General features: G+C 48.1%; 1 protein-coding gene across 1 annotated transcript in view; it reads right to left on the bottom strand.

The window, feature by feature from the left end:
* LOC135226952 (probable E3 ubiquitin-protein ligase HERC1) overlaps nt 1-23406 on the bottom strand; it is a 448279-nt gene that overhangs the window by 34638 nt on the left and 390235 nt on the right. Inside the window, exon 16 of the mRNA XM_064266635.1 lies at nt 9910-10044. Within this exon, the coding sequence (XP_064122705.1) occupies nt 9910-10044 (135 nt within the window). The remainder of the gene's footprint in view (nt 1-9909; nt 10045-23406) is intronic.

Raw genomic sequence — 23406 nt, 5'->3', positions numbered from 1 at the left:
TGCGCCACGGAGAAGTTCTTGCGAAACGCCAACGAGGGGCCAATACTTCTGACTTCGTGAGCTCTCGGACGGGACGTACGGATGTCGTCACTACCATCAGCCTCATACGCCCTCCTGATGACCTCACGCAGCCAGAATGAAAGTGTTCTTGGATACTTCTTTCTTGGGTTGACCCCGGTGCTAACGAAGAGGCGTCGACACTCAGGCCTGAGGTGGTCGAGTTCTCTTCAGATAGCGCCGTAGCGCCCTCACAGGACAAAGCAGCATCTCATCCGCATCATTATCGGTGAAGTCCAATAGGGAGGGAATCGTGAATGACTCGAACCTGTCATCAGGGACTGACGGTTTCTGAGTCTCGCAACGAAGTTCGGGACGAAATCGAGCGTCACGGATCCCCATCCCCTGGAGTGGTCGTACATCATAGGAAAGACCATGAAGTTCCCCTACTCTCTTTTCAGCCGATGCCAGGGCCAGCAAGAAGAGGGTCTTGAGGGTCAGATCCCTGTCTGACGACTCTCGTGGCTCGAACGGTGTTCGAGTCAGACTCCTAAGGACGAGAGGTCACGTCCCACAGCTGGGGGCCTGAGTTCCCTGGGTGGGCAAGACCTTTCGAAGCTCCTCATAAGCAAGGAGATCTCGAAACGAGTTCGAGATGTCCAACCCCCTCAGTTTTCAGGACGAGCGCCAAGGCGGCTCTGTATCCTTTAACTGTGGGGACTGAGAGGAGCTTCTCTCGGCGAAGAAAAACGAGGAAATCCGCTACCTGCTGAAGAGTGGCTCTGAGAGGAGATATAGACCCCGTCTACGACACCACCACAGAAGACGGCCCACTTCCCCTGGTACACAGCTTGCAGAGGACTGACGGACGTTTCCAGCCATCTCTGTTGCTGCGCTACGAGAAAAGCTCTCGTTCGCAAGAGATGGTGGATAACAGCCAGCCGTGAAGACGTAGGGACTGGACTGCTCGGTGGTACCGCTCGACGTGTGGCTGGGCTGAGAAGGTTGTGCCAAGGGGGAATCTCTCTCGTTCTCCTGCGAGAAGAGCCAGCAGGTCCGGATACCAAATGGCCTGTGGCCATTTGGGAGCCACCAGGATCATCCTGAGATTCGGGGTGACCAGCGCTCGACTGATCACCTTGCGAATCAGGCTGAACGGGGGAAAGGCATAGGCGAAGAGTTGTCCCACGGGTGTTGAAAGAGCGTCCTCTGCAGCTGCCCATGGGTCCGGCACGGCCGAGAAGAACACCTGGAGCTTCCTGTTGTGCCGGGTGGGCGAACAGATCCACGACTGGTCGCCCCCACAGGTCGAAGAGCCTTTCCGCCACGTCCTGGTGTAGAGACCATTCGGTCCCTATCACCTGATCCCGACGGCTGAGCGTGTCTGCTACTACATTCCTCTTCCCTGGAATGTAGCGTGCCGACAGCTCTATTGAGTGTGCCTGAGCCCACTCGTGCACCTGCCGAGTCAACTGGTACAACGGGAGAGACACTAGGCCCCCCTGTTTGTTGACGTAAGCCACCACCGTGGTGTTGTCGCACATCACCACTGAGTGTCCATCAAGCGGTCCTGAAACTCTTGGAGAGCGAGGAACGCTGCCTTGAGTTCCAGAACATTGATGTGAAGGTGCTTGTCGTTCTCGTCCCACACTCCTGAAGTCAGCACTCCTCCAGGTGTGCGCCCCATCCCTCGGTCGATGCGTCTGAGAACAGCTGCATGTCCGGGGGGGGAGTGCGCAGTGGCACTCCTCTTAAGAGGTTCCTGTCGTCGAGCCACCAGGCTAGGTCCTGCCTCACCTCCTGTGTCAGTGACCCTGGAAAGCTTGGGGATCCGTCGCCTGTGACCAACTCTCCTTTAGTCTCCTAAGAGACCGCAGGTGAAGACGCCCGTGAGGGACTAACTTCTCGAGTGACGACAGGTGTCCGATCACGACTTGCCATCGCTGAGCTACCTGTTCCTGCCGAGACAGGAACTGGTTGGCTGCCTCCCTGAATCTGCTGATCCGCGAGTCTGCGGGGAAGACTCGCCCTGCTACCGTGTCGATCAGCATACCCAGGTACTTCATCCTCTGCTTGGGCTCGAGATCGGACTTTTTCGAAGTTCACAACGATCCCAGATCGCGACAGAACTCGAGCAGTCGATCCCTGTCCTGTAGCAACTGCGAGCGGGAGCTCGCCAGGACTAACCAATCGTCGAGATACCTCATCAGACGTATCCCGTGCGAATGGGCCCAAGCAGACACCAGAGTGAACACTCGCGTAACACTGTGGGGCGGTTGAGAGACCGAAGCACAGTGCCCTGAACTGGTACACCGTCCCGTCGAGGATGAAGCGGAGGTACTTTCTGGAGGACTGATGAATGGGTATTTGAAATACGCATCCTTCAAGTCCAATGAAAGCATGAAATCGTTCTCCCTGATGGAGTCGAGCACTGAGCGTGCCGTCTCCATCGTGAACCGGGTCTGCGAACAAAACGTTCAGGGGAGAGAGATCTATCACCGGGCGCCAGCCTCCGTAGACTTTTCCACCGGAAGGAAGAGTCGACTGTAAAAAGCCCGGTGACTGATCCGTGACGATCTCTACGCTCTCTTGCTCAGCATGGTCTTGATCTCCTGTCTGAGTGCTACGTCCTTCGATGACCCTGGAACGTACGACTGCTGTTGGACGGGTTGGAGGTGAGGGCGGGTGGCCGAGATTCGAAGGGTAATAGATATCCCTCCCGAAGGACATCTACAATCCAGGTCTCGGCGCCGTAGCGCTGCCAAGTTGCCCAATGGCTGGCCAGGCACCCCCCCACTTCCGGCAGCAGGTGAGGGAGAACGCCGTCCCTAGCGTTTCCCCCCTTTCTTCGACTTCTTCCCAGAGCCTCCACGGGATGAGGAGGGCTGGGAGGAGGGCTGGTTACGGCTCCCCTTGCTAGAAGTCGAAGAAGGACAGAGTCATTCCTCGGGGCTTCGACGCAGCAACCGTCTTAGCAGCCGAGGAAGCGCTAGCCGAGCTCTTAGACTTGGCCGCAGTCCGAGGCTGCCCAGAACCCGTTTCGAGACTGCTGGTGAACCAGACGGTCACTGTCATCAGTGCGCCGTCTGTCCACCGCAGCGTCCACCATCTCTCCTGGGAAGAGAGACGTGGAACTCCGTAGAGGTCCGTTTCGAAGCCCTAACGCCGCCTCACGCCCGGCCGCCCTGGAAACCCGAGTAAGGACAGCGTCCCTTCGTCGGAGAACCAGGTTGGCCCACAGGTTCACCGTCTGGTGGGCAAGGAAGGAGATGGCTCTTCCCCCACCCCCAGACTGGCAAAGTCTCCTGAAGGCCGAGTCCTCTCTCTTCGGGAGAAATTCCCCCGGAGTTGGCTGCGACCTTAGATACTGTGAGGGACCACAGATCTAGCCAGGAGACGGCCTGGAAGCTTGCCATGGCGGTAGATTCCAGGCCTAGCCTGTTACTGCTTGCTGCGAGAACCACAGGTTCTCGGAACAGGAGCTGTTGCAGAGACACACCCGGAGTCAGCTAGCTAACTCCGGGTTGACCTGTTTGGGCGGCATCGGGTCTTCAGATGGCACGTAAACCGCCGCTGTCGTGAGCAGAGGAGGTGGAAGCAGCTTGTTCGACCTGCCCAGACTTGAGCGAACCGTCTTGCCCGGAGACAAGCGATTCAACCTGGTCCAGCACTGAGTCCGCAAGCTGTGAACGCGGCAAAACCCCCCACCGTTCGGTCTGGGTTCCCTCTTCGGGCCCCAGAACGACTCGAGCCGGGACGTGGGCTCGGATGGTGGGAGCGGCGATCCTTCCCCGAGGTCGTTGTGCTGACGAATCAGCGCAATAACCTCGGCAAAGTTCCTCTGGATCTCGGGCGTGATAGCATCCTGTGGAGTCGGACCGTCCCAGTCCCTCAAACAGGAGCATCTCCCGAGACCCTCCTCCCTCAACGGAGAGGAGCAGCGACAGCCCCCTCTCGTCTCCTCCAACCACCTGTGCGTACGACCCTGGCTGGTCCGAGAACCGAGCCTGGTACGTACGACGACGTGGCGGGATCCTGAGGGGCGCACCCCTCACGATCACTCATCAATACCTCGCCCCTCCCGGTGGTAACCCGAGGAGGCTTGAAGGTTATGGGAGAGGCAGACCTGGAACGCTCCTCCTCGCTCGCTGGCAGAACCAGTGGGCTTGGAGGACTGCAGGCGATCGCCAACCCGCGGTGGTGATCGAGCTGCAGCCTAGTCGAGCCGTCTCGCTGTGGAGAAACGGCTGGACCGAGAACAGCGGCCCCGGTCTCGTGTGTCAGAGGAGCTGGTGACTGGTCGCCGTACCCGATCGCTCTCCTGCGAGAGCGACGGTCAGGCGACCGGCGAGCTCCACTGTCACTGTGAGGATCGGTGCGTATCCTCACGGTGCGTCAGTTCGCTGGTACCAGCCGTGGCTGGGGTGCCGGCGAACGGGGGGACCTCTTCCCAGCCTCAGCCCGTGGCCGGTCATGGACCGTCACGTCCGCCCGGGTAGCCAGCTGCTCGCCGTGAGAGCGAGAGCTGGTCTGGTGAGAGCCGCGTGAGCGGCTGTCACCAGTCTTCCGCTCCGTGCCGTGAACCAGACGCTGAGCGGACTCAGAGGTCTGGTTCCTGGTCTGCACGGTCACTGTTAGGCGACCGTACACCGGTACCGTCTCCGCACGAACGAGCGGCCGAGCCGGATCCTGCTGGCTGTGGCCGAACCACTGACAGCAGGCGAGGAAGTGCCGGTGTTAGCCGGCACCCCTCTGGTCCCCGTAGTCTTCTTCCTTGCGGGAGAAGAGACGGGTCCTGCTCCCGAGGAGCAGGGCGACCAGCGGAAGAACCCCCCCAGTCTCACCGGAGCGAGACGGCCCTTAGAAGTTCCCGAAGGGACTTCTTAGGGGGGGGGGAGGCAACCTTCTTCTTCTTAGGCGGTGGGGCCTTAGAAGAAGAAGGGGAAGAGGCGGCAGACGACGACGACGACGAAGAAGACGATGAAGACGACGACGACACCTTCCCTCCTCTTCATTCTTCTTCTTCGTCACCTCCTCAGGACCGACGTTCCAGGTTTTCCTGTCATCCAGGACGGAGCCGGGGCTGCTGTTGCCGAAGCAACAGGGCCCGGACGTAACCTGTTCCGAAGACAGACCAGCATCGGGAGCAGCGGCGCCAGGAACAGGAACAACATCAGCAGGTGCGAGCATCACAGGAACGGCAGTCGAGACGGCAGGAGCAGGAAACAGGAACAGCAGCGGTGGTCACGGCAGGTACGGCAGGCTGTGTGGGAGGTCCAGGTGGTCGAAGCCAGCGGCACAGACGTCCTCGGTACCGGTGGGAGGTCCAGGGGAGGGCGAGCTCTTCGGGCACATGAATGTCCCGGTCGCGGCAGCACGGCAAACCCAGGTGGCGGCATCACACTCCCCCGAGTTACGGCGACTGGCCCCTGCACCGATGTTGTGGGTGTCACAGAGACCGCGTGCTGGGTGTACACCAGGTGAGGAGGTGACGCGTAGCCGGGTGTTGTAAGGGTCGTGGTGGTGGTTGGGACCGTTGCATGAGTGACCGCCACGGAGCCAGCGAGATGATAGAGCAGCCCCTGGACACTCGGCACGCCCTGCAGCCCCAACGATGCCCACACTGTCCGAGGTCATCCTTCACGGCAACCGCACCTGAGGAGGCAAAAGTCGGGTGATTAGAAGGATCCTCTCTACCCGCTCGCTGCGAAGACGAGCGGATAGAGGACCCAGAGTACAACTCTACGTCAGGGTATCTAGCGCCCTCCTCCACACTCGACACGTCAGGAGAGGAGAGGACCCAGACACCCCCCCCGAAGGGGAAGGCGCGAGACGTGGAAGTTGAGCGGTTAGCGGCAGGAAAGAAGACGAAGTGTCTTCACCAAAGGAGTCGCGGGAGAGCTTTCCGACGACTCCTTTGCAGGCCTTCGCTTCTTCCTGCCCTCATACAAAGTCCACTGCGCCTCCGACCAGTCATTACATACATCACAGGGCTCGGCCCGGGTGCATTCGCGCCCCCGACACCGAGCACACAAAATATGAGGGTCAATCTCCGGGAATGATCTGAACTTCCCGCATTTGCGCCCTTCGATACCCGGGCAAAGTCTCCTTGGGGTAGCGAGGCGAGGAGATTCCATCATTATTCACTTGAAGCCGTAATTAATATGTAAAGAGAGAATAATTGTACTTACAATACTCTTTCATACACAATTACAACCAAACTTAGAAAGCAAACGACGAGCAGCGGGCAGAGAGCGAACACACACGTCCATCCACTGTGAGCCGAAAGCAAAACAAAGTGGTTTGTTTACCTCCCAGTCGCGCGACTGCGCGCCTGTCGGACAAGCAGTTAACTACCGAACCCCTTGTTCGAAAGCTTACGACCTATCCAGCTGCCGCTAGTACCTTCCTATTGTAAAAGGACCGAAGGTTTGTATGCCGTGTCGGAACAAATGGAGATTTTCGGTGCTTATCGGTGCTGATAACCGGACATTACGGCTTCTGTTAGGTATGTATCAGAGCCAAAACATACCTGATAAAACCGAATCACCAACAACCAGGGATTGCCTGTACTATTATTTTTGTCTATCATACACTACATATCCGGAATGGTAGTTTGCAGTGTAGGGTTATGGGTTGCACCCTGCTTCCTTAGGAGTCCATCATTTTCCTTATTATTTGTTGAGTTTTTAGTAACACACTCTCTGCATAAGTCGTAAAGCTACTTTGGCTTTCAGTTCACCAAGGTTTCTTTCACAGGGATTTTGGGAACTACCCCTAATGGCATATCCCACAGCCTTCTCCATTCAATCTGCAGGTCTAGGCACTATTATATTTTTTCTCTCTGTTTCTCCTCCACCCTACGGCACCTCAGTACTGTGACATCTATGAGTGATACTTTGATTTTGGTTTTGGTGATCAGAATCAGTTCTAGTTAATGTGTTTGGGCCCCTTAGTGTCTTGTTACTAATTATGTTTCTTACGTTCCCCTTCTGAAGCCACTGCCATGTTTCATTGTTGGACAACTGTTTGTCATATGAACTGTCCATGCACGGGTTTCCTGTGCCCTTCTTCTATTCTATTCCTTGTTGTTCTTTCTTTTATATTTTTTCTGGTCTTCCTTCCTCTTTAATCAGGTCTCTGTCCCAGCAATTCTTAGCCATTCATCCTTACAGGTCTTCAAATATTGTCCTAGTCTCTGCTTTCAGTTTTGATACAATTCCTCCTCTTCTATGTAGTGTGTACATGTACATTATCTTTCTAGTCTTTTAATCTATGTTGTGGAGCTGACTTATTCCACTCCACTATTGCACCATTGTACCTGATCACTGATCACTGGCACTGCCCACATGCTTAGGGCATTAAAGGGGCCGGCCGGCTAATGCCCTTTTTTAAGGACAGGACTTTGATATTCATACCACTTAATAAGGTGACTTGGGACATCTCCAAACCGCATATGATTTTGTTGCCTCGGACCTTCGGTTTTGTGACGCCAGGGCCGATTTATCCCGAAAATAACCATTTTTCAAATTCTATCTCCTCCCTTGATATTTAATATTAAGACCTGGGATTACTACCATACATAGACCTGATGTAGACCTCCAATCGAATGGAGAGTTTTTTTTCTAAAAGTCATTTTTTTGCAAGATATGAATTTTTCAATATGGTAAAAAAATAAACCCTATAAATCAGGAGAAAAATTTTTTTTAAAAAAATACAAAACAAAAATTGGAAAAAAAGGGCTCTATTGATTGTTTCTATAATATCTTTCTGAGTTATATACCAAATTTCAATGTTATAGCTTCAAAACTAAGTGAGAAGATAGATTTTGAAGGTCAATAAGTATAGTTTTGAGATACGGGCGTTCAAAGTTTTCCTTCGTATTTCTATAAAGACAATGTTAATAAATAATGATTATTATGAATGTATATTTCTTTTTTGTGTATTAATAAACCAAAACTATTTTATTTATCATAATTTAATCATAAATGATGATCCCTTTGCTCATATATCGCAGCCTGGGGCACTGCTTGAGGCAAGATGGGGCACTCCTTCCTACGCAATTCTCTCTCTCCCCTTCGCTAACTCGGCTTATTACAGCGAATTTTCTTCTTCTGTATGTTAGCGAGATGTTTTCCTTGTATTTTCCTCTTTGGCATGATGAAATTCTTGCCCGAAACAAAGATAAACAAACGTAAATGCAAGAGAATGTCAAGAGGTGAAACTTGAAGGCGTACTCTTTTTTTACAAAGACAATTTAATAAATCATGATTATTATGAATTTCATATTCCATTTTGGGTTTTAAAAAACCAAAACTTTGTTATTTATCATACATGAAGATCTCTTTGCTCAAAGATCGTCGTAGCCTTGGGCACAGTGTGACGTGTGCTGTCAAGCAAGACGGGGGCGTTACTAAGCAACCCTCCCCTCTCTCTTCACTAACTACGCATATATTATGATATTCTGTAATAATACTTGAGCGATTTTTCTTCGTCTGTATGTTAGCGAGATGTTTTCCTTGTCTTTTCCTCATTGGCATGATGAAATTCTTGCCGAAACATACATAAACATACATAAAAGCAGGCGTATGTCAGAGGTGAAATGGAACGTGTAGACTACTTGACGTTTGTGCTCACACTGAATCATGGTTGGACTTGGTAGCTGACTGAAGTCTCCCTTCTCGACTCGGGGAATGTCTACAGATACCATTTCTCCCAATTTCTTTGACAATAATTATCAAAATTTACGATAATAGAGGAAATATTGCATTTTCTTGTACGGATCAACGTTTTAGGCTTATTGAGTTACGTTAACTAATTACCCTGTAACTACGAAAGTAAGAGGAATTTTGACGAAATATTTCGTATACGTATTCTCAATTGCCATATGAAGCTCCATGAATTTTTTCATGACTTTGCATTTTTCGCCCTATACCTCCATATATAGGCGTTCCGGCCGGCCCCCTTAACCATGTTTTCAGAGTTGTTTTGGCTTCAGAATTGTCTTTATTCTCTGTCAGTATTCTTTTCTGATTTTTTCATTTATTTCCTGGTATTTTATTGTTCTCCTCTATTATCCCTTGGTTAAAGTTGGCAGAGATGAATACATCTATGCAATGAGATGGCAAAGTGTAGTCTGGGAATTTGCAGCAGGTGCTTGTTTACAGGATTTAGGAAGTTGGTGTGGCTGTAGAGCCACTGTATAGAATATGGCTACGGGCAGTTCCCGGGTTATGATATGCTCGGGTTACATCATTCTGGACTTAAGGCGATAAGCTCACGGTGCCATTAACCCCAATTTCTTTGGTGCTATAAGTGGGTTTATGGCATCGTCACCCAATTTACGGTGCTGTAACCCATAATTATGGTGCTTACAGAGGCATAATGGGGCTGTAAGTGCTATTTATTCCCACTATATTAATATGATCTTCGGGTTACAGCGACCTCAGGGATCGAACCCCTACTGTAAACCAGGGACTGCCTGTATTCATCATTGATGGGTGCGTGAAAAAAATGGCATATTTTATAAAAAGTACTAAAAAATTTTTAACCAACAACTGCAAATAGAATTAAGAGAACAATGCTAATAAGGTCTGATATATAACCCTACAGATAGTATACTATTAACACCAATTATGAGCAATCTAGTACACAAAGAAGCTGCCTACAAGAAATAATTTTTACTGAAGACACTTATCACTTGATGGTATACAACTGCCTTAAAAAGCTGGATGGCTCTGATTAGCCTAATTTACTACCTGCAGTCAACTAACAGGCTGATGTACAGTGCTGAATCCAATTTAGTGAAGCACCGTCAGAATACATTCTCTGTCTTGGAATGAACAAAAAACAAAAAAGGCAACTCACAAATATCAATCACAAATATAAAACATCACGAAAGATATAATTTACCTTAGGGATGCAAATGGTGTAACTGGTTGCTCAGGGTCATCAAAAATACAATACTGCTCGATGAATGTACGAAGGAGTGAGAAAGTTCCCTCTTGAAGGTCAACACAAAATGGTCGATGCCAAGAAACAACTCGCCTGGAATATAATATCAAATTAATATTATAAACATGCTAAATGAAGGTAACTTCGATGGAAGACTGATGGACTATACATACGTCTTCCCATTTCTCCTAGATCAAAATTCTGAAAACATTTGCATTTAAAGTATTTTTATAAAAAACATTAATTTACTATATAACTTCCTTAAGTTCCACTAAAATGGCAAATTTCTAAGACAATTTGTATTTTTCATAGCTACAAACATGAGGTCTTAACAATAGGATCATTTTCTAGCAGCTAGCTGGATCTGGTTAAATCGCAGATGAAAAGCAAAGAATCTTGTGAGACCTAGCAATGCATGCGTATATCGGGTGAAAACTGGTCAAGGACCACGCACCCACACCACCGCGTTCAGTCTTTTTCTTAACCGCCTGGGTGGGAGTCGCGGTTGCCCACTCTCTGCCTTTTACCCGGTTCATTGTCCATTTCCCATTTCACTTGTGATTCTGTGTGTGTGCGTGAGTGCTTGTATTATGGCTTCTTCTGCTCCTTCTCAGCCGCGCCAACGGTGTCATGCTAATGTTTGTACCATAACGAATCCCTGCCCAGAATGTCGTGCATGACCTAGAGAGCAGTGGAAGTTATTTCATAGTAAGAGAGAGTATTCGTAGAGTTTCTACCCTTCCTTTGTGGGAGGGGTTTTCATCTCCTTGCCCCGAAGCTTGTCTTTTGCCGCAGTCACACCCCATGATGCTAGTGTTGCTGTGCCTTTGTCTCCTTCCTTTTCTTCCATCAATTCGTTGTTGGAAGTATCAGGAGGCCCTCAGGCTGACTTATGTAATGTCGCCCCCTCTTCCTCGGGAGTTAATTTACTTCCCGCGAGGGAGGAGACTTTTTCATCAGTTTCTTTTATTTCAGATTCGGAGGCGTCCAAAATGGTGGCGCTCTGGGAGTTGCTTGGGCTACGGGGTTCACCCTCCTTGGAGGGTTCGCTGATGCATTCCATGGATGCTCGCCTCCCCCCTCAGGCTACCCAAGCTCTCCCCGCTCCTCCTGGCCTCGTCTTCGTTGGTAGCCAGGGTCAGCCATATTGTATTGCTCTGCCAGTGACGCTAGCCGTTTCCTCGGGTTGAGGAGAAGCCAGGATGTCAGTGCCTCTGTTGACATCACGGGGTCAGCCATTTTGTATCTTTCCGCCAGTGATGCCTGCCGCTTCCTCAGGTTGAGGGGAAGCCGTGATGTCAGCGCCGCTAGTGACATCACTTCCATCGATGACGTCACTCCCAGTTCCCTCAGTGTCGTCTCTCCTTGCGATGTCAACGTCGTCAGTTGGGGCTGCTGCGCTGCCTCGCTCTTCTGTGTTGTCATCATTTGCTCCCGTGACATCATTGCTGCTATCCAGTATGCTCCATTTCCCTTCCGTGTTGTCTGTGCCCTAAAGCCTCAGACTGATCTTGCGGATCCGTCTGAGGCTTTATGTCAGGAGGTTCTTAAGAGATTGGAAGATGGGTTTGCTGCCATGTCGGCTGGGAAGACTGGGACCGAGCGTGTTGCTTCACCTCCTCCTCCTACAAAGAGATTTGTGTAAGGAGCCAGTGCTGTCTTCCTCTCCTTCTCCCCCATCTCCGCCGTGTTGGCGTATCAAGCTTTGGAAGGTTAAGGACTTTGCCTTTTCTTTGTCTAAGAGTGAGGAGTGGCATGCCGTGTTCCTGTGAGTGATAGTGTTTCATTCCCTGTGCAATCTGCATTGGCTGCTTTGTCCTCTGCTTCAAGTTGCAAGTGTGTTGCAACCTCGCACGTTCGTGTGCATGTTGTTGATTCTTCCGCTTCTTCAGCGCCAGGACCTGTTCGTCGTCGTAAAGATCTCAAGGCGCCTGTGAAGAGATTGAAGATTGCGAATGCAGAAGTAGTGTAGCCGGAGTGTTCGTCTTCCCCTCCCCTTGATGCTGTTTGGGGTTCGACTCCGAGGAATTCTCGTTCTTTGTCAAGTGTTCGAAACGCTTCTTATTCGCACATACATGTGTCTGCCCTGCACGGAAGAGTACGTGGCCACCTATACAAGTTATCTATTGGTATTTTTTTTATAAAAAAAAAATTAATTTTCCTGGGCTCAGCTCGTGTCGCTGCGCGAAATATCCTTTAATCTATTATTTCTAGGGTAAATGTACTAACACATACCAGAGAATAAATAAAATAAAGAAAAAGGTCAGTATAACTGACTCGCTCACCCTCCAGGAGGGTGTCGGTATGAACACTAGGCGAGTGAGACCACAACCACGAGCCAAATGCCAATAGAAATCTCCCACTACCAAATCCCTCCAAGAGGGGAGCCGACCCAGGCAGGGTGAGCAGCTCGTACTACTACTACTCCATCCCATGCTGTCGACTGCTGCGTACCCTGGTGGTCATCCTTTTCGTTAGCTCCGCACGAGTCACAAGTGCTATTTTTCTCTCTGTGTTTTTTGTGCCCTTTCTTCGGATTTTCGATAATGGAGCGTTCAGCTATTGCAGCAGCTAAGTTAAGTACTCAGTATTTACGGTTAGTGCGTTTTTTCCGTCCCTGAGACAGTATTTGCCGTTTTTTAGGTATAAATACGTTCTCGGGGTCGGAAGCATGGCGGCATGGTCCTGCCTCGTGATGGGTTCGTTCTTGGTCTTCCATACCTGGAACATCCCCCTTTCTTTTTACGCTCTATTTTGATTATCCGCGTTATTAAGGTCTACTCAGGTTGTCATGCATGCATGTTTATCACCTTATGTAGGCTTTTTCTATCCAGACCCTAGTCTGGGTTCTTTGTATCGGCCCCTGACTAGCTTTGAGTGGTAGACTTGCCTTCGGGTTAGTCGTACACTCCTGGATTTTTTTCTCCTGCTTTTTTACCTTCTTTCTTTCATTTTTATTTTATTTATTTGTGTATTTTGTCATTATTAGGTTAGTTTGGCGTCTGGCTTAGCCTAGGTCCCGGCTCGCAGAGCCTATTCTACCGCTGATCAGTTCGGTTGCTTCCACATAGCTTCTCTCTGATCAGTTGGTTTTTGCCCTATGGGCCTTTAGGCTACCGCTTTTCAGTTCAGGTTGCTTCCCGATAGCTTGCTCTCTGATCAGTTGGTTGGCCTAGGTTGGGTTTACCGTATCCCAGTTATCGCCTCGTGGTCACTGTGTGATCACGGGTCGGCCAGACGCCTGCCCGTCCCAGTCTTTCCCCCTACCCCGCTCTTTCCATAGAGTCGGGCGGGGGTGGGTCGGTCTGTCCTTGCTCGCCTCACATACCCGAGCCTGCCTCCCCCTCTCCCCTCCACCGGAGGGGCTAGGGAGTCGGACAGACCCAGACTGGATCCGACCTCTCCGCTTCTCGGTCCGGCCGGGTGGTACGTTGTGGGGGGGCCCTGGCCTTCCCCCCCCTCCGTTACTGCCTTGTCGCTCCGAGTTAGCTCGAGCACGTATGTGCCCTCTCGCCCTTCCCATCCTTACTAGAGCTCCTCCCTACGTATCGGTGTTCTGGTATCCAGCGGAAGGAGATAGTCCAACCATAGTTGGACAGGTGCATACAGCAGGTCTCTACTAACCTTACCGTTAGCTGAGTTACTACACTCCGCTTCAACTGGACCTAGTCCGGTTCGCTTGTGCTTAGGTTTAAGTTATTTTTAAGTTATCTTAATTATCTTAAACCAATCCCCCCCCCCTCCCTATATTGTACCGGATCTTTCCGGGATTATAGCCTATTCAGGCAATGCAGGGAGGGGTTATGCCCAAATTTTTTCCGAGCTCCGGCATGTAACGGAGTTCTTTTGCCTTTTAGTCTGTAAGTGTTATCCCTCTAAGATACTCATGTGTCTTCCCACTTACAGGCCCCCAACCAACTTTGTGAAGCATCCGGGATGTTCCGCTACACTTCAGGACCCCTGTGGACACGAAGTTTGCCGGTCCCATGCTCCATGCGCGACTCCGCACGGTGACATCCAGGTCTGGTACCATGAAACGTGTACCATATGTTACGATCTGGTGAGCCAAGCTTTTGGAAGGCGTAAGTATTCCACCTCCCAGTAGCTGCTTCGCTTCTTTTTAGTACTTAAAGTTTCCATCATTTATTAACTTAAGACATCTAGTTTAAGTTATACTCTAAGTTTTAGTTCTAAGTGATTCTTAAGTCTAAAATACGTCCTCTCTTACAGGCTCCGGCAGTAAGAGATACAGCAATGGCTACCCTGCGGCCTGGGTCGGAGGTTTTGGCAAGAACGCCGCCAAGGGTCAGCCCTACATCTTGAGAAGCGTCTGGCATTGCTCATCTTCCCGGAGGCAGGCGACGGGGTTACGTCGACCCGGTAGATGCGGACCCGTCTATTGCCTTCATCCAACAACAGCTGGCGGCCTCTTTAACTGAACAAGACCAGGATATCTCCACGGATAGTCGCTACCCTGGATATAATGTTTGAACCTATGGTAGGTATAGACGACCTGTTGGTCGAGGTAAGTAATGCAGGTACCCAAGGGTCTCCCTTGAGTCTGACTGTCTCTTCTACTCCTGCAACTTCTCCATCCTTCCAAGGCTTTACGGCTGATGAACTGTATACTCCTCCTGAGGCTTCGGTTAGGCCTAAGATCAAGTCTAAAATAATGACCTTGACTAAGACGTCATCGTCTTCGAAGAAGACGTCCTCGTCTTCTTCCTCGCGTAAGTCTCCGGCTCGTAATCCCGGCCCAGACAGGTCTAAAGGCTCTAGCTCCGGCTCTAAGTCCTCGAAAAAGTAAACCCAAGGAGAGATCTCGTACCCCGGCAGTATCACCAGTTCCGCTACCTTTGGTTCCTATTCAGAGCCTACCCTCCACCTCCGCAGCAGCTCCGGCTTTGGACTCCAATGCTGGCCTGTTGCAACAGGTGGGCGATCTAGTGGGTACCCTTAAGAGTAGTATGGAACAAATGATATCTCGCCTATCGGACAGAATCACTTCTCAGGATTCTATTATAGCCGGTCTAAGAGAAGCCCCTCTAGCCTCTCCCTCAACCTCCAACACTAGTGGATCTCAGCTTCCCCGTATGACTCGCTGCCCGCTTTTTCTCCATGAACAATCCTTGGAGAGTAGCGTCATATGCCCCCTTCCCAGGATGGTCTTATCTCCATACCGGAGTTCGGAACTCGAAGAATAGAGGACTTCGAGTTCTACCCGGAAGGGCCTGACAGCCGCTCCTTTTATAGGCTACGCAAGGCTCACGCCTTCGGCTATGGTTCGGGACGATAGGGTACCAAAGGAGACAGTCCTCTATTCTAGAGACCAGGCTCAGCGAGAATGGCTCAGATGTTTAGGAGGACATGGATTGTTCAAACACCAAAGTACAACATTTAAAAGTCCCTTTACATTTTCACAATGGATGAAAGTACCCCGCTACCCGTTCCTAACCAAGATAGCAAGGTCGACCATCTCAGCAGCTCAGAAGGGGGAACCCATGCCTCAGTTGAAAGAAGCAGATCCCACATCTCCATTGCTCCCTTCAATCGGAGAATTGTGGGAAGACTTGCCAAATACATTCTCAGCTGGCAAACTCAAACCTGACTGTGCTATGGAGCAGTTTGGCGAAAAGCTACCAAGGCTCCCAGATAGTCTTATTCAGGCTGAATTTGACTCAAAATCACGACTAGGCCAGATCAATCAACTCGATGGCTATGTCTTGAGTAGCAACCATGGCTTATGGTTCAGAACCAATTTTTAAGCTTATGACCAAAGCCCTGACTCAAACGGTGCAGTCAGATATGTTCGAGTTTGCCACTGCTAGAACGAATTGTAGGAAGCATGTCCTGCTAGAGGCAACCATTCGTCACGAACCGAATAGGTTACTCTCTTCCAACATCTGGGGCGCAGATCTCTTCCCAGAGGCCATGGTTAAGGAAGTACAGGCAGAGGCTACGAGGTTGAACCAGAGCCTTAAAGACCGTTGGGGTCTTACGGCTAGGAGGAGGCAAGACCTGACACCTAAAGGTAAGGGACAAAGGAACCCAGACGTTTCCAACCTTACCAAAAGAAACAACCGCGCTTCCCCCAGCAAGTTCCAGCTGTGCCGTTAGTGCAGACAGCCCAATCCTCCACGTCTAAAGGTCAATCACAACCTATTTATGTGATATCCCCTCAGCCTCAACCCTCCACCTCATATGCCATCTCTCCAGCTTACAATTCAAGCCTTCGAGAGTCAAGCTTCTCAGAAGTATGGACCGCTCGGGCAAGGGAGGCAGAGGTAAGCGGTCCTTTCGTGGAAGAGGATCGGGAGACCCCTTCAATAGGGGAAAGCACTTCAGAGGAGGCCGAGGTGGTTACAAGAAACCAATGAAGAACTTCAGGTAGGAGGGAGGCTGTTTCACTTTCGCCACCGGTGGAACTTCAGCCAGTGGGCTCAGAGCATAGTGTCAAAAGGGCTGGGTTGGAGCTGGTTGACGAACCCACCTCCAGCCAGACCTTTCCGTCAACTTCCTTCCAAAGAATTGACAGAATACGCAGAGGACCTCCTTCAGAAAGGAGCTATAGCCAAAGTCAAGAGGTTAAAATTTCAAGGTCGCTTGTTCAGCGTGCCAAAGAAAGGCTCAAACAAAAGAAGAGTAATCTTAAGACTTGTCCCGCTTAAACTTAGCCATCCGCTGCGACAAGTTCAAGATGCTCACGATCTCACAGGTGCGGACCTTACTTCCCCGTGGGGCCGTCACCACCTCTATCGATCTTACAGACGCCTACTATCATATCCCTATGCAAGACACTTCCGTCCATATCTGGGATTCAAGATAGGGAGACCAGACATTCTCCTTCAAGGTAGTTCCATTCGGGCTCAACGTGGCACCCAGGGTGTTCACGAAGCTAGCGGAAGTAGTAGTACAACCGCTCAGAGCGCAAGGGATTATGGTAGTGGCGTATCTCGACGATTGGTTGATCTGGGCCCCATCAGTCGAAGAATGCAACAAGGCCACACTGAAAGTGATCCAGTTCCTAGAATATCTAGGATTCAAGATAAACAAATCCAAGTCGAGACTCACTCCAGAGTCAAACTTTCAGTGGCTAGGCATTCAATGGAATCTATCCTCACACACTCTGTCGATTCCATCCACCAAAAGGAAAGAAATAGCGAAGTCAGTCAAGCAATTTCTGAATCACAAACTGGCATCCAGGAGAGCTCAGGAAAGGATCCTCGCTCTCTCCAGTTTGCATCAGTAACGAACATCTTGATGAAAGCCAAATTAAAAGACCTAACCAGGATCTGGCGCTCACGAGCAAATGTCAGGTCCAGGGTGGGACAAGCTATCCTCAGTGCCTCTGATTCTAAAGAATCGGCTTCGACCGTGGGCAAAAGTCAAGAATCTATCAGTGTCAGTACCCCTTCAGTTCCCTCCACCAGGGATCACCATCCACACAGACGCGTCCTTAAGCGGCTGGGGAGGGTACCCCTCCCAAGTCAAAAAGGTTCAAGGGATTTGGTCACCTCAGTTCCGTCAGTTTCACATAAACGTACTGGAGGCAATGGCAGTATTCTTGACTCTGAAAAAGATTACTCCCACTAAAGTACTCCCACATAAAGCTAGTCCTGGACAGCGCAGTGGTAGTACATTGCATAAACAGAGGAGGCTCCAAGTCACGTCATCTAAATCACGTCATGATAGCCATCTTCTCCCTGGCAGACAAATTCAGTTGGCATCTTTCCTCCACCCACATAGCTGGAGTCAGAAACGTCATAGCAGACGCCCTATCCCGATCAGTACCCCACCCTAAGAGTCGAGGAATGGTCACTAGACGACAGTTCGTTCCAATGGATCCTTCAAAGAGTCCCAGGGCTTCAGGTGGACCTATTCGCATCCCAAGCGAACCACAAACTACCGTGTTATGTAGCCCCCAACCTGGACCCTCTGGCTTACGCCACGGACGCCCTAGCTCTAGACTGGAACAACTGGGGGGAAGATTTACGTCTTCCCTCCAGTGAATCTCCTTATGAAAGATTGGACAAACTCAGGACATTCAAGGGTCAAGTGCTCTAGTAGCCCCAGACTGGCCGAAGAGCAATTGGTACCCCTGATTCTGGAACTGGGCCTTCGTCCCCTTCGGATCCCCAGTCCCAAGCTCTCCCAGTCAGTACAAACGAAGACTGTGTTCGCTCCTCAGGGATTCTCAAAACCCTAACTTTATGGATTTCATGAAGTTTGCGGCTAAAAGAGATGCGAATATTGAACCTCAGAATATTCTCTTCTTGGAATCCGATAAAAGGGATTCAACTTTGAGGCAGTATGATGCTGCTGTCAAAAAGTTAGCAACCTTCCTGAGAGAGTCAGATATCAGAATCATGACAGTTAATTCAGCTATATCCTTCTTCAGATCCTTATTTGAAAAAGGTTTAGCAGCTAGCCACGATTACGACAAACAAGTCAGCCTTGAAAAAGATATTTCAATTTGGATTTAACATAGACTTGACGGATACTACTTCTCGTCTATTCCTAAGGCATGTGCTAGACTTAGGCCTTCTGTGAGGCCTACGTCAGTTTCATGGTTCTTAAACGATGTTCTCAAAAAACTGGCTTCCGAAACCGATAATGACACATGCTCGTTTATGATGCTCCTAAGAAAAACCTATTTTTATTAAGCTTGGCTTCAGGAGCAAGAATTTCAGAACTGTCGGCTTTGTCCAGAGATCCGGATCATATTCAATTCCTTCCCACAGGGGAAGTACTACTTTCTCCGGAACGTAGCTTTTTGGCAAAAAATGAAGATCCTTTGATGAGGTGGGAACCTTGGAAAGTTTTACCTCTTCCACAAGATGTATCCCTTTGTCCAGTTTCAGCCTTACGAGCCTTTCTATCCAGGACCTCCTCATCCTCATCGGGGCCCCTCTTTAAGAGGGAAAAAGGTGGAACTTTATCCATTAAAGGCATCAGGCAACAAATCCTGTACTTTATCAAACAAGCCAATCCTGACTCTTTCCCAAAAGCACATGATGTCAGGGCAGTAGCCACCTCAATTAATTATTTCCAACACATGAACTTTGATGAGTTGAAAAAATATACCGGATGGAAATCGCCGACAGTGTTCAAACGCCATTACCTTAAGTCCTTGGAAGCTCTGAAATTTTCAGCAGTAGCAGCGGGAAACATAGTTTCCCCTGACTCTAGTTAATTTGTAGTAGAAGATTCAGTCCTCCTTTCTACCTGCCTCACCCAACAGTTCGTCTATTCCTACAGTGTTCATTTACATTCACCTTGTGCCTTAGCTGCTTTTTAATAAGGTAGTGAGTGCCCCTTATTTTTGTGCTAGGGACACTCACAGATGATTATGCATATTGATCTCATGGATGTTACCCCCTTATTTTTATGCTAGGGGATACATCTCATTTATAATGGTTACGGGTTTTGTATATTAAGTCATATACATTCCTTATATATATATTATCATTGTTGATTAATTTGATTGTTTGAATTGCTATTATATTTTGATACATGCCTTTACACAGATACCATTCTGTTACATGTAAGCCAATTTACCTCTGTACATATGTAAATTACCTTATGTTAAGAAACATGTTTAGAATTAAGGGTAATTTAAGCATATTGTTACTTTGTATCACTGTGTATTTGTATCTTTTTAGCAATTATATTCTTTTTTAATTTTTCTTTATTTTATTTGGGACCTATGATTATTTTAATTTATTACTTTTGTTTACAATCTTGTGCTATTTCTCTGGTACGATTTCGCGCAGCGACACGAGCTTGAGCCCAGAAAAGGGGATTTTGACGTAAGGAAAAATCTATTTCTGGGCGATTGGCTCGTGTCGCCAGCGAAATCCCACCCTACCCATCCCTTCGCCAAGATTGTCTGCTAACTTCAGGATGGCCACCAGGGGCGCAGCAGTCGACAGCATGGGATGGAGTAGTAGTAGTACGAGCTGCTCACCCTGTGGGTCGGCTCCCCTCTTGGAGGGATTTGGTAGTGGGAGATTTCTATTGGCATTTGGCTGTGGTTGTGGTCTCACTCGCCTAGTGTTCATACCGACACCCTCCTGGAGGGTGAGCGAGTCAGTTATACTGACCTTTTTCTTTATTTTATTTATTCTCTGGTGATGTGGTTAGTACATTTACCCTAGAAATAATAGATTAAAGGATATTTCGCTGGCGACACGAGCCAATCGCCCCAGAAATAGATTTTTCCTTACGTCAAAATCCCTTTATTCTATAACTTCCTCAAGTTCCACTAAAATGGCAAATTTCCTAAGACAATTTGTATTTTTCATAGCTACAAACATGAGGTCTTAACAATAGGATAATTTTCTAGCACCTAGCTGGATCCGGTTAAATCACAGATGAAAAGCAAAGAATCTTGTGAGATCTGGCAACGCGTGCGTATATCGGGTGAAAAGTGGTCAAGGACCACGCACCCACACCACCGCGTTCAGTCTTTTTCTTAACTGCCTGGGTGAGAGTCGCGGTTGCCCTCTCTCTGCCTTTTACCCGGTTCACTGCCCATTTCACTTGTGATTCTGTGTGTGTGTGTGTTGTGCGCGCTTGTCATTATGGGGGCTGCTTCTGCTCCTTCTTGGCCTCGCCAACGTATGTGCCCAGGAACTCAAGGTTTCCTGTTGGAACATGATATTGAGTTGCAGGACACAAACCCCATTAGGCAGAGTCCATATCGTCTGAGTCCAGAAAAAGCAGAATATGTGAGGAAGGAAATTAGTTACATGCTAGATAATGATTTGATAGTACCTAGCGAGAGTGAATGGAGTTCCCCTGTAGTTGGTGGTAAAAAGGAAGACGGATCAGATAGACTGTGCACTGATTTCTGGAAAGTAAACAGTGTAACTAAGCAAAGTAATTTTCCCTTACCCAGGATTGATGATTGCTTAGATAGAATCAGAAATTCCAAATTCATTTCAAAGCTTGATTTGGCTAAAGGTTAATGGCAAGCACCTTTAAATGAATGAGCCCGGAAAATATCTGCCTTTATAATGCCATTTGGTAGTTTCAAGCCCAAAGTTATGGTATCTTTTGGCTTGAAGAATGCAGCCAGTACCTTCCAAAGGTTAATGAATAAAGTTTTAAATGGCATCAACAACTGTGTCATGTACTTAGATGATCTTGTGATATTTTCAGAGACTTGAGAGGATCATGTAAGGATTTTAGCAAGAGTCTTAGAAGCCATTACAAAAGCGAGTCTCGTTCTTAATCTAAGGAAATGCGAATTTGGGAAAGCCTCTATTACTTATCTAGGACATAAAGTAGGTCTTGGAAAAATCTGTCCAAAAGATCGGAACATAGAAGCTATAGAAAATTTCCCAATCCTGACAACTAAAAAACAGGCCATGAGATTTCTCGGACTGGTTTCATATTTCCGTGGATTTTTACCAAATTTCTCAGAAATAAGTGCTCCCATAAATGATCTATTTAGGAAAGGACGCAGTTTTGAATTTGATGGCGCTCGTGGGGAGGCTTTTAAAAAGTTAAAGGCTGTAATGATTCCCGAGCCAGTTCTATTATTACCTGATTTTGATAAGGAATTTAATCTAGCGATCGATGCCAGTGATATTGGCGTAAGAGGGGTTTTGTTACAAGAAGTGAATGGAATGAAACATCCAGTTGCCTATTATTCAAAGAAACTGAATAAAGCGCAGCAGAATTATTCAACTACTGAAAAGGAATTGTTTAGTTTAGTTACAGCCTTGCAACACTTTGAGATTTATGTAGGTAGTAGTTCTGTTTTAACTGTGTATACTGATCATAGTTCGTTAGTTTATTTGGAAAGATTTAAGAATGAGAATAAAGGGACTTTGACGAAGGAAAAATCTATTTCTGGGCAAGGGTTCGTGTCACCCAATGAAATAATCCTTAAGTTCATTATTTCTAGGTAAATGATACTAACATTTATACCAGAGAAAAAATAAAATCAGGAGGATGTCAGAATAACTGACTCGCTCACCCTAAATAAAAGAGTGTCGGTATGTAGCTGGGGCGAGGGAGACCACTACCACTAACCTCTTGTCATTTAAGAATTCTCCTTCATCAATATCCCCCTCCTGAGAGAGCTGATACACAGTCGGAGTCAGCAACTACTACTACTACGCTACCTACCACGCCGACTGCAGTGCCTCTGGTGGCCATCCTTGTCGTTAGATGCCAATCTTGGGCTGCGGGGCGGGGAACAGGGGGGGGATTTCACTGGGCGACACGAACCCTTGCCCAGAAATAGATTTTTCCTGCATCAAAATCCCTTTTCTGGGCTCAGTTTGTGTCGCTTCGTGAAATAGTACCAGAGAATTAGCACAAGATTGGGAAAAAGCAAAAGAGAAAGGTCTCAATAAAATAAAGGAAGTAAAAAGGAGTAAATATAATCTGATTGAGAGCTTACAAGTTATCATAAAATAAAGTTAACTTAAACTAATGAAATAAATTATATACAGTTAACCTTAAAATTATACTTAAAACTAACTTATGATAACTTATCTAATACAAGTGAGGTTCAAAATCAGTACATCAAGGAAGGACACTCACTGAAAGTTATATATGTAAATGAAAATTATACTAACCATCTCAAATATATACTGGTGTGCTTCCCTAGCATAAAAATAAGGGGAGCAACACCGATAATTACAATCAATATATACAATACAGTGGACCCCCCGTATTCGCGTTCTCCAGATTCGCGGACTCACACATTCACGGATTTCTCTCAGGAAAGTTTCCCTGCATTATTCGCGGAAAATTCGCGCATTCGCGGTATTTTTCTATGGTAAATATCCACAAATTCCTGGTTTTTTTTGATGAATTTCATCATAAAATGCACTTTTTGTAATAAACTATTAAAAAAACCATATAGGTAAATTTTTAGTGGGTTTTTCTTTAGTTTTAACTAACAAAATTGGCTGTTTTTAGCATTTTTATAGAGGTTCCAAACATTCGCGGGTTCTAACTATTCACCGGGGGTTCTGGTACGCATCCTCCGCGAATACGGGGGGACCACTGTATAGTTGTGGGTGGCCCTAGCAAAAAAAAAAAAAAAAAAAAAAGGGACACACCACTATAAGTATCCTCCTAAGCAGCTAAGGCTGAAGGACCCAAAGAGCATAACGGTAGGTTAGGTGCATTATTAGTTGAGGCAGGTAGAAAGGAGATCTGGATCTTCAACTACGACTACTGAGCAGTGTCAGGGGAAACCATGTTTCCCGCTGCCACTGCCGGAAATTTTAAGATTCCAAGGACTTTAAATAATGACGCTTAAAAACTGTCGGCGATTTCCAGCCTGTATACTTCTTTAAGTCATCAAAGTTCATATGCTGGAAATAATTAATGGAGGTGGCTACTGACCTGATGTCATGGGCTTTGGGGAATGATTCAGGATTTGCTTGTTTAATAAAGTAAAGGATTTGTTGCCTAATTCCCTTTATTAGT

Source organism: Macrobrachium nipponense, chromosome 15 (assembly GCF_015104395.2).
Source record: "Macrobrachium nipponense isolate FS-2020 chromosome 15, ASM1510439v2, whole genome shotgun sequence".
Classification (NCBI taxonomy): Eukaryota; Metazoa; Arthropoda; class Malacostraca; order Decapoda; family Palaemonidae; genus Macrobrachium; species Macrobrachium nipponense.
Note: the sequence above shows the minus strand (reverse complement) of the source record. Positions and strands in the feature narration are given on the sequence as shown.